This window comes from Oncorhynchus masou, chromosome 5, assembly GCF_036934945.1.
Source record: "Oncorhynchus masou masou isolate Uvic2021 chromosome 5, UVic_Omas_1.1, whole genome shotgun sequence".
NCBI lineage: Eukaryota > Metazoa > Chordata > Actinopteri > Salmoniformes > Salmonidae > Oncorhynchus > Oncorhynchus masou.
The window spans coordinates 6407246-6423626 of NC_088216.1; the positions used below are offsets into that span (position 1 = coordinate 6407246).

General features: G+C 39.4%; 2 protein-coding genes across 2 annotated transcripts in view; one reads left to right on the top strand and one right to left on the bottom strand.

Annotated features, from left to right (window-relative positions):
- The window catches only part of LOC135531669 (coiled-coil and C2 domain-containing protein 1A-like), a 301157-nt gene that overhangs the window by 146596 nt on the left and 138180 nt on the right, over window positions 1-16381 (top strand).
- LOC135525210 (nanos homolog 3-like) lies at window positions 2908-3864 on the bottom strand. The gene is made up of 2 exons (XM_064952943.1): window positions 3481-3864; window positions 2908-3105 (listed from the first exon to the last, which is right to left on the bottom strand). Exons 1-2 carry the CDS (start codon window positions 3862-3864, stop codon window positions 2908-2910), a joined length of 582 nt encoding a protein of 193 aa, XP_064809015.1.

Sequence of the window (16381 nt, forward strand, 5' to 3'; positions counted from 1 at the left end):
GGGTTGAAAGTTGCCCATGTACAGCACTGATCTTGGGTCAGTTTTCCATTATTTTCTGGTCGGCTTGGGGGAGAAAGCTGATCCTAGATAAGTTACTACACTACCATTCAAAAGTTTGGGGTCATTTAGAAATGTCCTTGCTTTTGAAAGAAAAGCATTTTTTTTGTCCATTAAAATAACATCAAATTGATCAGAAATACAGTGTAGACATTGTTAATTATAGAGCATTGGTTAAAGGAGGACATTCATACTACGGAAGAGTGGAGTGGTAGACTCAAAGAACTGTATTTAATGGAAAAGATCACCCATAACATAAAACTTGCAGACAGATGTGGTCTACTTGAAAAGGATTAGAACCGCTCGTTGTAAATAATATTGCGTCGACACGACTCAGTCTCAAAGCAACCAAACAGATGATAATTGTATATATATATATAATTGTATTGTTTAATTATTATGACTTTAGTTTCTTAGTTCTAAAGTTATCTTGTTTATTGTATAGCCTATTTGCTGGTATCTCAGACGAGTAGAACCTTAATAATAATCATCACACCTACGTCACAGACAATAATTCTACTGGTTGACTGAACGGACACAAAGCAGGATACTGACACTCAGTCCGCTGTGGTTGGGAATACGTTTTGGGGCTGGACACACCGCGAACCAGCCCCTACTGTTGTCGATCACACATACTAATGTCACGTTCATGTGCAAACGGAGTTATCGGAAATTCCTAGTTCCGACTGGGAAGTTTCACTTGAATGAACCTCACATTTGGAATGACAAGTGGGAAACAGAGAAAATGTTGTTGGCAATCTATTGGTTAATTAATTGTTCCAACTTGAAAATAACTTGAACACAATCATGTCGGAGTTACGACTTCAAATGTTCTAGTGTCCCAGGAGAATATGAAGCCAGCATAATACAGCATTCAAGTGCTCGTCGGTGCAAGGAAACGGACACTTCTGACTCGCTAACATGATTGACACCGTAATAATCATAATGATACGGCCTTGTAGGAGCCATAAGTGTCAACCAACATAATTCATTATTTGACATTAACCTGTTTAACTTGTATTAAATGATTATGAAGAATTATTGTGTGATTTAGGCTCCAATAAATATGAAATGCGTGATAAAGAATATCGTGTACTGTTGCCTTCACGAAAAAATGGGCCTTTCTGCTACAAGTTCACCAGTATCCCAAAGTATTACACGAAATCAAGAACAGAAAACAGCAGTGGCATTAATACAAACGTTTTCCCCACGGATTAAGTCGCACATAAATTTGTGTCTCAGAAATTCTGTTCAGAATGTCTGCTCAGAAAAATCGAAAACAGTATATATAGCAATACAAACACCATTTATAAAACGGGATTAAATAAATACAACATTAAGGTATATTCATAACGTTCAATAATGCAGAAAAATATATATAGGCTATCGTGTTTAAAATACTGTCTTTTCTCACGAATTAAGCCACAAAAAAACGCACGAAGTCTGCTGAAATACATTATGTACATGCACGAATTGAATGTGAGATTGTGTTGTCAAATTGGCCTGAACCGGTTTTGAGTGACCATTTACAATTTCTTTACAATCAATTTACAGAATAATAGTAAACCACTCAAGTCAATTGAGCACACATCAATTCACGGGAGACGCCAGGGTTGGGTCACTAACCCTGATTCACAGAATAATGATGATTAATGGCCCATCTCAGGGTCCGAGACTCATATGGTGATTGGGGCCTAAACAACAATGGTTTGATGATTGTCCATCTGTGGAGCATTCTAGAAGGACTGTGCTGATCCAGAAAGCTGGTTGTGTGTCTTGTGCTGCCCTACTTAGTTTGTTCATTTGGGAGTAAAAGATTGCCTGTTGACAACATTGAAACGGTGTCTGTTTCTTTACATCAGTGTTTCCCAACTCCAGTCCCCCAACAGCACACATTGTTGTTGAAGCCCCGGACAAACTCAGCTGATTCAACTCATTGAGGGCTTGATGAATACCACATCATAGTCTACAAAACTAGTCAGCCTGTTCCAAACGACTTCTAAGCTAAATATCCACTCCTAAACCCTCTTACAATTGTCCGCATACAGTATGTTAGAGACGCTAAAGGAAGTCGCCAACACAACAGCCTGAACAGCGCGTCTCCAGCTCCGGTCCCACCCATCTCGCAACAACTAGTATCCTGAGTAAAAGTCTAAAAGTAAATGGTTTCAAATATACTTTAGTATCTAAAGTAAATGTAAATGCTAAAATATACTTCGGTATCAAAAGTAAAGCAAACCAGATGGCACCTTTTTGTTGTTCTTTATTCATTCACAGAAAGCCAGGAACACACTACAAGCATTTCGCTACAGTCGCATTAACATCTGCTACCCATTGAATGTGACAAATACAATTTGATTTGACACTCCAATACTCAGACATCATTTACAAACGAAGCATGTGTTTAGTGAGTCGGCCAGATCAGATGCAGTAGGGATGTTCTCTTGATAAGTGTGTGAATTACACACATCGTGTCCCGATAAGCATTCAAAATCTGAAGAATAGTTTTGGGTATCGGGGAAAATCTACGGAGTAAAAAGTACATCATTTTCTTTAGGAATGTAGTGAAGTAAAAACCGTCATTTAATTAGGGATGCCAATTAAGAACAAATTCGTATTTACAATGACGGCCAAACGCGGACGACGCTGGGCCAATTGTGCGATACCCTATGGGACTCACAATCACGGCCGGTTAAGATACAACCTGGATTCGAACCAAGGTGTCTGTTGTGACGCCTCAAACACTGAGTTTCGATGACTTAGACCGCTGCGCCACTCTGAATCACAAGTAAAGGAGAGATACCCCAAAAACTACCTAAGAAGTCATTTCAAGTACTTCACTAAAGTACTTTACACCAATGGTGGACAATGGTGCTTGGTGGCGGCTTGGGCCCCGGTGACCCCGCAGAGAGGGCAAAGACTTAGTTGCAGGTACCGGCACATCATGTCCCCATCCTGGTTCTTGAGGCTGTGGGACAGAAACACCGACTCAGGCTGCCTGTTGTATTTGCAGAAGCTGCAGAACTTGCGCTCGGGTGATGGCACCTCCTCCGGCGTGTTTCTCCCACTCTGGTCCCAGGTGCGCTCGGGTGATGGCACCTCCTCCGGCGTGTTTCTCCCACTCTGGTCCCAGGTGCGCTCGGGTGATGACACCTCCTCCGGCGTGTTTCTCCCACTCTGGTCCCAGGTGCGCTCGGGTGATGACACCTCCTCCGGCGTGTTTCTCCCACTCTGGTCCCAGGTGCGCTCGGGTGATGACACCTCCTCCGGCGTGTTTCTCCCACTCTGGTCCCAGGTGCGCTCGGGTGATGACACCTCCTCCGGCGTGTTTCTCCCACTCTGGTCCCAGGTGCGCTCGGGTGATGACACCTCCTCCGGCGTGTTTCTCCCACTCTGGTCCCAGGTGCGCTCGGGTGATGACACCTCCTCCGGCGTGTTTCTCCCACTCTGGTCCCAGGTGCCAGCGGGGGATCTGGACGGTGCTGCAGGGGGCTCGGGACCCCCGGTGCTGCTCGGCGATAAAGGAGCGTCTTCAAGCAAGAGGACGATTTCGGAATCCAGGGGTTCCATTTTGTGCCATAGGGGTGGTGTCGCCACGGGTGTTATCGGTAACAGCAAGGCTCGCGGCGGAAACTCTTCAAATTCCACCATGGTCGACCATATCCCGGAGTCATGACCCTCAACGGTTGACGGTTCTGGGGTGAACTTGCCTAACTGCATCTCCCGCACGAGGTCAGCTAACTTCATGTAGTCACGCCACGGTTCGAAACTCATGTAAGGCGGTAGGTCTTGGAGTTGACAAATCATTGCGTTCATACTCCCGCGTGTATTTTTTATAGCCCAACAGACTAGTGTCTGATAACGATCAGAATGTACCAGAATAAAGAACATTGGGTCTGAACTGACAACTCAACTGAAGGCAAATTTGACAACGTTCACCTTTTAACCTGTCCGTGTTTAGTTTACCAGCCAACCACATGGCGTTGAGTCCGGAGGAGGTGTCCGTGGAACCTGACAACAGCCAATCAAATGGTTTCAAACTGACAACTGCTGAATTGGTCATTTTAGATCAACTATTTGGTATACAATTTTACACCTCAACAATATTAAAAACGTCAAATAGAACTGTTTAATCTATTCTAGGGTCTAAATTGATAGGACTTCTAATTCTTAGTTATAGGAAGCTGTTTGATAAGAGCCTATTTTAACAAGAAAATATCAGTAAAATAACCGTTAAAATTCAAAACTGTTTTTTTTTCTTTTTTGAATATTATTTTATTTCATCTTTATTTTACCAGATTGTCCAGTTGAGAACAAGTTCTCATTTACAACTGTGACCTGGCCAAGATAAAGCAAAGCAGTGCGACACAAACAACAACACAGAGTTACACATGGAATAAACAAGCGTACAGTCAATAACACAATAGGAAAAAGTCTATATACAGTGAACTTCCTTGCTGTTCACTATGCTTCGACGTCCTTGCTGTTCACTATGCTTCGACGTCCTTGCTGTTTACTATGCTTCGACGTCCTTGCGGTTCATTACTACCAAAACGATTTTATATCACAATGGAAATGACAAAGGAATAACAACTGAAACAGACAATATTATAAAGCATAAAATGGAAACTACATAAACAGGCATCCTACTGAAATGACCAGTCCAGGCAGGGACGGGGACGGGAGTTGGGGTAATCGGGGTTTGGAGAGAGGGATGGGGACGGGAGTTGGGGTAATCGGGGTTTGGAGAGAGGGATGGGGACGGTAGTTGGGGTAATCGGGGTTTGGAGAGAGGGATGGGGACGGTAGTTGGGGTAATCGGGGTTTGGAGAGAGGGATGGGGGACGGGAGTTGGGGTAATCGGGGTTTGGAAAGAGGGATGGGGACGGTAGTTGGGGTAATCGGGGTTTGGAGAGAGGGATGGGGGACGGGAGTTGGGGTAATCGGGGTTTGGAGAGAGGGATGGGGGACGGGAGTTGGGGTAATCGGGGTTTGGAGAGAGGGATGGGGGACGGGAGTTGGGGTAATCGGGTTTGGAGAGAGGGACGGGGACGGGAGTTGGGGTAATCGGGGTTTGGGGAGAGGGATGGGGGACGGGAGTTGGGGTAATCGGGGTTTGGAGAGAGGGGTGGGGAACGGAGGGGAATACCGGGATCAGAGGAATGAGGAGATGGAGGAATTTAGTTACAGTTAAATAAATACACACGCAACAATCTACACTAAAGTCCTTCTGTTATCATATAAGATCAATGATTACCTCAATCACCAATAACGATTTTCCCTTTGGGGATGATGAATAAAGTTACGTTGAAATCAATCGAATTGAAGAAAGATGACAAAGAAGGAAGGATTTAAACAGTTTAGTAACCAGGTCTGCGTGTTAAATGACACCACATTCCCATCCAAAGTATCAACCCCGATGTGAACTGAAAGTATGTGAAGTTATATGGGCCCAACGTTATAATAATAATGCAGGTCTGTATATCACATTTTATTTCTATTTACACATATTTAGCAGATATTATTGTGGTTGTATTGAAATGCTTGTGTTCCGAGCTCCAACAGTGCAGTGGTGTCTAACTATTGACAACAATACACACAAATTTAAAAGTATGATAAATAAAATTATATATAAAATTAGGCATTGACTTACATACACTAGAATATAATTTGATTCATGTTCCATTATTAAAGTGATTAATGTTCCATTATTAAAGCGACTAGAGTTCCATAATTAAAGTGACTAGAGTTCCATTATTAAAGTGACTAGAGTTCCATTATTAAAGTGACTAGAGTTCCATTATTAAAGTGGCTAGAGTTCCATTATTAAAGTGACTAGAGTTCCATTATTAAAGTGATTAATGTTCCATTATTAAAGTGATTAATGTTCCATTATTAAAGTGACTAGAGTTCCATTATTAAAGTGACTAGTGTTCCATTCTTAAAGTGACTAGAGTTCCATTATTAAAGTGATTCATGTTCCATTATTAAAGTGACTAGAGTTCCATTATTAAGGTGACTAAAGTTCCATTATTAAAGTGATTCATGTTCCATTATTAAAGTGATTAATGTTCCATTATTAAAGTGACTAGAGTTAAAATGATTAAAGTGACTAGAGTTCCATTTTTAAAGTGATTAATGTTCCATTATTAAAGTGACTAGAGTTCCATTATTAAAGTGATTAATGTTCCATTATTAAAGTGACTAGAGTTAAAATGATTAAAGTGACTAGAGTTCCATTTTTAAAGTGATTAATGTTCCATTATTAAAGTGACTAGAGTTCCATTATTAAAGTGATTCATGTTCCATTATTAAAGTGACTAGAGTTCCATTATTAAAGTGACTAGAGTTCCATTATTAAAGTGGCTAGAGTTCCATCATTAAAGTGACTAGAGTTCCATTATTAAAGTGACTAGAGTTCCATTATTAAAGTGATTAATGTTCCATTATTAAAGTGATTAATGTTCCATTATTAAAGTGACTCGAGTTCCATTATTAAGGTGATTAATGTTCCATTATTAAAGTGATTAATGTTCCATTATTAAAGTGACTAGAGTTCCATTATTAAAGTGACTAGTGTTCCATTCTTAAAGTGACTAGAGTTCCATTATTAAAGTGATTCATGTTCCATTATTAAAGTGACTAGAGTTCCATTATTAAGGTGACTAAAGTTCCATTATTAAAGTGATTCATGTTCCATTATTAAAGTGATTAATGTTCCATTATTAAAGTGACTAGAGTTAAAATGATTAAAGTGACTAGAGTTCCATTTTTAAAGTGATTAATGTTCCATTATTAAAGTGACTAGAGTTCCATTATTAAAGTGATTAATGTTCCATTATTAAAGTGATTAGAGTTAAAATGATTAAAGTGACTAGAGTTCCATTTTTAAAGTGATTAATGTTCCATTATTAAAGTGACTAGAGTTCCATTATTAAAGTGATTCATGTTCCATTATTAAAGTGACTAGAGTTCCATTATTAAAGTGACTAGAGTTCCATTATTAAAGTGATTAGTGTTCCATTATTAAAATGATTCATGTTCCATTATTAAAGTGATTCATGTTCCATTATTAAAGTGATTCATGTTCCATTATTAAAGTGATTCATGTTCCATTATTAAAGTGATTCATGTTCCATTATTAAAGTGATTCATGTTCCATTATTAAAGTGATTCATGTTCCATTATTACAGTGACTAGAGTTCCATTATTAAAGTGACTAGAGTTCCATTATTAAAGTGATTCATGTTCCATTATTAAAGTGACTAGAGTTCCATTATTAAGGTGACTAAAGTTCCATTATTAAAGTGATTCATGTTCCATTATTAAAGTGATTAATGTTCCATTATTAAAGTGACTAGAGTTAAAATGATTAAAGTGACTAGAGTTCCATTTTTAAAGTGATTAATGTTCCATTATTAAAGTGACTAGAGTTCCATTATTAAAGTGATTAATGTTCCATTATTAAAGTGACTAGAGTTAAAATGATTAAAGTGACTAGAGTTCCATTATTAAAGTGATTCATGTTCCATTATTAAAGTGATTCATGTTCCATTATTAAAGTGATTCATGTTCCATTATTAAAGTGATTCATGTTCCATTATTAAAGTGATTCATGTTCCATTATTAAGTGACTAGAGTTCCATTATTAAAGTGACTAGAGTTCCATTATTAAAGTGATTCATGTTCCATTATTAAAGTGACTAGAGTTCCATTATTAAAGTGACTAGAGTTCCATTATTAAAGTGGCTAGAGTTCCATCATTAAAGTGACTAGAGTTCCATTATTAAAGTGACTAGAGTTCCATTATTAAAGTGATTAATGTTCCATTATTAAAGTGATTAATGTTCCATTATTAAAGTGACTCGAGTTCCATTATTAAGGTGATTAATGTTCCATTATTAAAGTGATTAATGTTCCATTATTAAAGTGACTAGAGTTCCATTATTAAAGTGACTAGTGTTCCATTCTTAAAGTGACTAGAGTTCCATTATTAAAGTGATTCATGTTCCATTATTAAAGTGACTAGAGTTCCATTATTAAGGTGACTAAAGTTCCATTATTAAAGTGATTCATGTTCCATTATTAAAGTGACTAGAGTTAAAATGATTAAAGTGACTAGAGTTCCATTTTTAAAGTGATTAATGTTCCATTATTAAAGTGACTAGAGTTCCATTATTAAAGTGATTAATGTTCCATTATTAAAGTGACTAGAGTTAAAATGATTAAAGTGACTAGAGTTCCATTTTTAAAGTGATTAATGTTCCATTATTAAAGTGACTAGAGTTCCATTATTAAAGTGATTCATGTTCCATTATTAAAGTGACTAGAGTTCCATTATTAAAGTGACTAGAGTTCCATTATTAAAGTGATTAGTGTTCCATTATTAAAATGATTCATGTTCCATTATTAAAGTGATTCATGTTCCATTATTAAAGTGATTCATGTTCCATTATTAAAGTGATTCATGTTCCATTATTAAAGTGATTCATGTTCCATTATTAAAGTGATTCATGTTCCATTATTAAAGTGATTCATGTTCCATTATTACAGTGACTAGAGTTCCATTATTAAAGTGACTAGAGTTCCATTATTAAAGTGATTCATGTTCCATTATTAAAGTGATTCATGTTCCATTATTAAAGTGACTAGAGTTCCATTATTAAAGTGACTAGAGTTCCATTATTAAAGTGACTAGAGTTCCATTATTAAAGTGATTCATGTTCCATTATTAAAGTGATTCATGCTCCATTATTAAAGTGATTCATGCTCCATTATTAAAGTGGCCAGTGATTCCATGTCTGTGTATAAAGGGCAGCAGCCTCTAACGTGCAGTTGAATTGGCATAAAAAGCTACCACCCAGTTTAAGAGTAGAACTTAAGGGATATTTTCTTCTCCTGTGCCTTTCCTAATGCTGAGGACATCAGTTTGGAACAGTATGTAGTTACTGTGTTTTGTAGAATGTGTTATAAAATAAATGATCACTAAGGTGAATCTTTGGTTATTGTACATCTCCTCATCTCAGTCGTGTCTCTATGAAACATGTTGCTTTAATAATCAACCAGTCTAAAGATTCCCAGCTTAAAGATCACCTTTACCTCTAAGACCTAAAGTCCACCTGTAGACAATGCCCTATATAGTGCACTAATTTAGACCACAGCCCTATATAGTGCACTACTTTAGACTAGTAAACCCTATATAGTGCACTACTTTAGACCACAGCCCTATATAGTGCACTACTTTAGACCACAGGCCTATATAGTGCACTACTTTTCACCACAGCCCTATGGCCCTTGATCAAAAGTAGGGCACTATTTATGAAATACAATGCCATTTAGGACACAAACATGATGTGCAGACAGGGACCTCCGCTTTGAGGATAACACAGTGCCACCAACGCGGCCGCTACCAAGGACTGTGTGCTCTCCTTCTCCGTGGCCGACGTGAGTAAGACATTTAAGCATGTTACCCCTCGAAAAGCTAGCTGGAGTGTTTATGGACATATTCAATCTCTCCCTATCCCAGTCTGCTGTTCCCACTGGTTTCAAGTTGTCCACCATTGCTCCTGTACTCAAGAAAGCAAAGGTTATCTGAACTAAATGACTATCGCTCCATAGCACTCACTTTGCTTTGAAAGGCAAGTCAAGGATCATATCACCTCTACCTTACCTGACACCCTAGACCCACTTCATTTTGCATACCGCCCCAATAGATCCACAGACGATGCAATCACCATCACACCGCACACTGCCCTATCCCATCTGGACAAGAGGAATACCTATGTAAGAATGCTGTTCATTGACTATAGCTCAGCATTCAACACCATAGTACCCTCCAAGCTCATCATTAAGCTCTGGACCTGGGTCTGAACCCCGCCCTGAGAGCATCCTGTCGGGCTGTATCACCACCTGATGAGGCAAGTGCTCTTCCCTCAACCACAAGGCTCTCCAGAGGGTAGTGTTGTCTGCCCAACACATCACCAGGGGCAAACTACCTGTCCTCCAGGACACCTACAGCACCCGATGTCACAGGAAGGCCATAAAGATCATCAAGGACAAGAACCACGGTCTGTTCACCCCGCTATCATTCAGAAGGTGAGGGCAGTACAGGTGCATCAAAGCTGGGACCGAGAGACTAAAAAACAGCTTCTATCTCAAGGCCATCAGACTGGTAAATAGCCACCACTACTTGGCTCCCACCCGATTACGCAACCCTGCACCTTCGATGCTGCTGCCCCATATACATAGACTTAGAATCACTGGCCACTTCAATAATGGGCCACTAGTCCCGTTAATAATGTTTACATGCTGCTTTTACTCATCTCATGTATATGCTGTATTCTATTCTACAGTATTTTTTGAAAATGTCACTCTCGACATTGTTCGATCTAATGTGTACATATTTCTTAATTACATTATTTTACTTCGATTTGTGTGTTTTGTTGTGAATTGTTAGATACTACAGCACTGTTGGAGCTAGGAACAAAAGCATTTCGCTACACCCGCAATAACATCTGTTAAATATGTGTATGGACCAATAACGTGATTTATTTGATATGCAGAACAAGGCAGAAAGTTACCTCCCCTGCAGCCGATTGTGTTGACGAGCTGGAACGCGCTCTGCATTACGTTGGGTTGAAAGTTGCCCATGTACAGCACTGATCTTGGGTCAGTTTTCCATTATTTTCTGGTCGGCTTGGGGGGAGAAAGCTGATCCTAGATAAGTTACTACACTACCATTCAAAAGTTTGGGGTCATTTAGAAATGTCCTTGCTTTTGAAAGAAAAGCATTTTTTTTGTCCATTAAAATAACATCAAATTGATCAGAAATACAGTATACAGTGTAGACATCCTTTAACCTCCTGGTTAAAGGAGGACATTCATACTACGGAAGAGTGGAGAGGTAGACTCAAAGAACTGTATTTAATGGAAAAGATCACCCATAACATAAAACTTGCAGACAGATGTGGTCTACTTGAAAAGGATTAGAACCACTAGTTGTAAATAATATTGCGTCGACACGACTCAGTCTCAAAGCAACCAAACAGATGATAATTGTATATATATTATGTTATTGTTTATTATTATGACTTTAGTTTCTTAGTACTAAAGTTATCTTGTTTATTGTATAGCCTATTTGCTGGTATCTCAGACGACTAGAACCTTAATAATAATCATCACACTTACGTCACAGACAATAATTCTACTGGTTGACTGAACGGACACAAAGCAGGATACTGACACTCAGTCCGCTGTGGTCGGGAATGCGTTTTGGGGCTGGACACACCGCGAACCAGCCCCTACTGTTGTCGATCACACATACTAATGCCACGTTCATGTGCAAACGGAGTTATCGGAAATTCCTAGTTCCGACTGGGAAGTTTCACTTGAATGAACCTCACATTTGGAATGACAAGTGGGAAACAGAGAAAATGTTGTTGGCAATCTATTGGTTAATTAATTGTTCCAACTTGAAAATAACTTGAACACAATCATGTCGGAGTTACGACTTCAAATGTTCTAGTGTCCCAGGAGAATATGAAGCCAGCATAATACAGCATTCAAGTGCTCGTCGGTGCAAGGAAACGGACACTTCTGACTCGCTAACATGATTGACACCGTAATAATCATAATGATACGGCCTTGTAGGAGCCATAAGTGTCAACCAACATAATTCATTATTTGACATTAACCTGTTTAACTTGTATTAAATGATTATGAAGAATTATTGTGTGATTTAGGCTCCAATAAATATGAAATGCGTGATAAAGAATATCGTGTACTGTTGCCTTCACGAAAAAATGGGCCTTTCTGCTACAAGTTCACCAGTATCCCAAAGTATTACACGAAATCAAGAACAGAAAACAGCAGTGGCATTAATACAAACGTTTTCCCCACGGATTAAGTCGCACATAAATTTGTGTCTCAAATTCTGTTCAGAATGTCTGCTCAGAAAAATCGAAAACAGTATATATAGCAATACAAACACCATTTATAAAACGGGATTAAATAAATACAACATTAAGGTATATTCATAACGTTCAATAATGCAGAAAAATATATATAGGCTATCGTGTTTAAAATACTGTCTTTTCTCACGAATTAAGCCACAAAAAAACGCACGAAATCTGCTGAAATACATTATGTACATGCCACGAATTGAATGTGAGATTGTGTTGTCAAATTGGCCTGAACCGGTTTTGAGTGACCATTTACAATTTCTTTACAATCAATTTACAGAATAGTAGCAAACCACTCAAGTCAATTGAGCACACATCAATTCACGGGAGACGCCAGGGTTGGGTCACTAACCCTGATTCACAGAATAATGATGATTAATGGCCCATCTCAGGGTCCGAGACTCGTGTGGTGATTGGGGCCTAAACAACAATGGTTTGATGATTGTCCATCTGTGGAGCATTCTAGAAGGACTGTGCTGATCCAGAAAGCTTGTTGTGTGTCTTGTGCTGCCCTACTTAGTTTGTTCATTTGGGAGTAAAAGATTGCCTGTTGACAACATTGAAACGGTGTCTGTTTCTTTACATCAGTGTTTCCCAACTCCAGTCCCCCAACAGCACACATTGTTGTTGAAGCTCCGGACAAACTCAGCTGATTCAACTCATTGAGGGCTTGATGATTACCACATCATAGTCTACAAAACTAGTCAGCCTGTTCCAAACGACGTCTAAGCTAAATACCCACTCCTAAACCCTCTTACAATTGTCCGCATACAGTATGTTAGAGACGCTAAACGAAGTCGCCAACACAACAGCCTGAACAGCGCGTCTCCCGCTCCGGTCCCACCCATCTCGCAACAACAAGTATCCTCAGGCCTGGGGTAGTGTACCAACGGCCTGGACCAGTTTGGCTTCTCCGACTTGAACCAGTGGTGGAAAAAGTACCCACCTCTCATACTTGAGTAAAAGTAAAGATAACTTAATATAAAATGACTCAAGTATAAGTGAATGTCAACAGGTAAAATACCATTTGAGTAAAAGTCTAATAGTAAATGGTTTAAAATATACTTAAGTATCTAAAGTAAATGTAAATGCTAAAATATACTTTGGTATCAAAAGTAAAGCAGTAAAGCAAACCAGATGTCACCTTTTTGTTGTTCTTTATTCATTCACAGAAAGCCAGGAACACACTACAAGCATTTCGCTACAGTCGCATTAACATCTGCTACCCATTTGTATGTGACAAATACAATTTGATTTGACACTCCAATACTCAGACATCATTTACAAACGAAGCATGTGTTTAGTGAGTCGGCCAGATCAGATACAGTAGGGATGTTCTCTTGATAAGTGTGTGAATTACACAATTGTCGTGTCCCGATGAGCATAAAAAAATCTGAAGAAATGTACGGAGTAAAAAGTACATCATTTTCTTTAGGAATGTCGTGAAGTAAAAACCGTCATTTAATTAGGGATGTCAATTAAAAACAAATACGTATTTACAATCACAGCCAAACCCGGACGACGCTGGGCCTATGGGACTCACAATCACGACCGGTTGAGATACAGCCTGGATTCGAACCAAGGTGTCTGTAGTGACGCCCCAAGCGCCTTCGACTGCTGCGCCACTCGTAAGCCCAGGTAAAGTACAGCGGGGATCTGGACGGTGCTGTAGGGGGCTCGGGACCCTCGGTGCTGCTCGGCGATAAAGGAACGTCTTCATGCAAGAGGACGATTTCGGAATCCAGGGGTTCCATTTCGTGCCATAGGAGTGGTGTCGCCACGGGTGTTATCGGTGACAGCAAGGCTCGCGACAGGAATTTTTCAAATTCCACAATGGTCAAACTTATCCCGGAGTCATGACCCTCAACGGTTGACGGTTCTGGGGTGAACTTGCCTAACTGCATCTCACGCACTTGGTCAGCTAACTTCATGTTGTCTCGCCACGGTTCGAAACTCATGTAAGGCGGTAGGTCTTGGAGTTGACAAATCATTGCGTTCATACTCCCGCGTGTATTTTTTATAGCCCAACAGACTAGTGTCTGATAACGATCAGAATGTACCAGAATAAAGAACGTTGGGTCTGAACTGACAACTCAACAAAAGGCAAATTTGACAACGTTCACCTTTTAACCTGTCAGTGTTTTGTTAATCAGCCAATCAGATGGCGTTGTGCGGAGTCCGTGGAACCTGACAACAGCCAATCAAATGGTTTCAAACTGACAACTGCTAAATCGGTCAACTATTTGGGATGCAATTGTACACCTCAACAATATTAAAAACGTCAAATAGAACTGTTTAATCTATTCTAGGGTCTAAATTGATAGGACTTCTAATTCTTAGTTATAGGAAGCTGTTTGATAAGAGCCTATTTTAACAAGAAAATATGAGTAAAATAACCATTAAAATTCAAAACTGCTTTTTTTCTTTTTTAATATTTATTTGGTTTCATCTTTATTTAACCAGGTAGGCCAGTTGAGAACAAGTTCTCATTTACAACTGTGACCTGGCCAAGTTAAAGCAAAGCAGTGCGACACAAACAACAACACAGAATTACACATGGAATAAACAAGCGTACAGTCAATAACACAATAGGAAAAAGTCTATATACAGTGAACTTCCTTGCTGTTCACTATGCTTCGACGTCCTTGCTGTTCACTATGCTTCGACGTCCTTGCTGTTCACTCTGCTTCGATGTCCTTGCTGTTTACTATGCTTCGACGTCCTTGCTGTTCACTATTCTTCGACGTCCTTGCTGTTTACTATGCTTCGACGTCCTTGCTGTTCACTCTGCTTCGACGTCCTTGCTGTTTACTATGCTTCGACGTCCTTGCTGTTCACTCTGCTTCGACGTCCTTGCTGTTTACTATGCTTCGACGTCCTTGCTGTTTACTATGCTTCCACGTCCTTGCTGTTTACTATGCTTCGACGTCCTTGCTGTTTACTATGCTTCGACGTCCTTGCTGTTTCCTATGCTTCGACGTCCTTGCTGTTTACTATGCTTCCACGTCCTTGCTGTTTACTATGATCCCACGTCCTTGCTGTTCACTACGACCAAAACGATTTTATAACACAATGGAAATGACAAAGGAATAACAACTGAAACAGACAATATTATAAATCATAAAATGGAAACTACATAAACAGGCATCCTACTGAAATGACCAGTCCAGGCAGGGACGGGGACGGGAGTTGGGGTAATCGGGGTTTGGAGAGAGGGATGGGGACGGTAGTTGGGGTAATCGGGGTTTGGAGAGAGGGATGGGGGACGGTAGTTGGGGTAATCGGGGTTTGGAGAGAGGGATGGGGACGGTAGTTGGGGTAATCGGGGTTTGGAGAGAGGGATGGGGGACGGTAGTTGGGCTAAATCGGGGTTTGGAGAGAGGGATGGGGGACGGGAGTTGGGGTAATCGGGGTTTGGAGAGAGGGATGGGGGACGGGAGTTGGGGCAATCAGGGTTTGGAGAGAGGGGTGGGGAACGGAGGGGAATACCGGGATCAGAGGAATGAGGAGATGGAGGAATTTAGTTACAGTTAAATAAATACACACGCAACAATCTACACTAAAGTCCTTCTGTTATCATATAAGATCAACGATTACCTCAATCACCAATAACGATTTTCCCTTTGGGGATGATGAATAAAGTTTCGTTGAAATCAATCGAATTGAAGAAAGATGACAAAGAAGGAAGGATTTAAACAGTTTAGTAACCAGGTCTGCGTGATAAATGACACCACATTCCCATCCAAAGTGTCAACCCAGATTTGAACTGAAACTATGTGAAGTTATATGGGCCCGACGTTATAATAATAATGCAGGTCTGTATATCACATTTTATTTGGTCACATACACATATTTAGCAGATGTTATTGTGGGTGTAGTGAAATGTTTGTGTTCCTAGCTCCAACAGTGCAGTAGTATCTAATTTTTCACAACAATACACACAAATCTACAATTAAAATAATGGAATGAAGAAATATATAAGAAATATATAAATATTATGATGAGCAATGTCGGAGTGGCATTGACTTAAATACAGTAGAATATAATATAGTCAGTGTATACATGAGATGAGTAAAGCGGCATGAAAACATTATTTAAAGTGATTAATGCTCCATTATTAAAGTGATTCATGTTCCATTGTTAAAGTGATTCATGTTCCATTATTAAAGTGATTAATGTTCCATTATTAAAGTGATTCATGTTCCATTATTAAAGTGATTAATGTTCCATTATTAAAGTGATTAATGTTCCATTATTAAAGTGATTCATGTTCCATTGTTAAAGTGATTCATGTTCCATTATTAAAGTGATTCATGTTCCATTATTAAAGTGATTCATGGTCCATTATTAAAGTGATTCATGTT

What these genes read in the sequence shown, in the direction of transcription:
- LOC135525210 (XM_064952943.1), bottom strand. Translation starts at nt 3,864, where the DNA reads ATGATTTGTCAACTCCAAGACCTACCGCCTTACATGAGTTTCGAACCG. An exon ending in GGAGAAACACGCCGGAGGAG is followed by an intron (nt 3,106 to 3,480) that starts GTGTCATCACCC and finishes AACACGCCGGAG; the next exon opens with GAGGTGCCATCACCCGAGCG.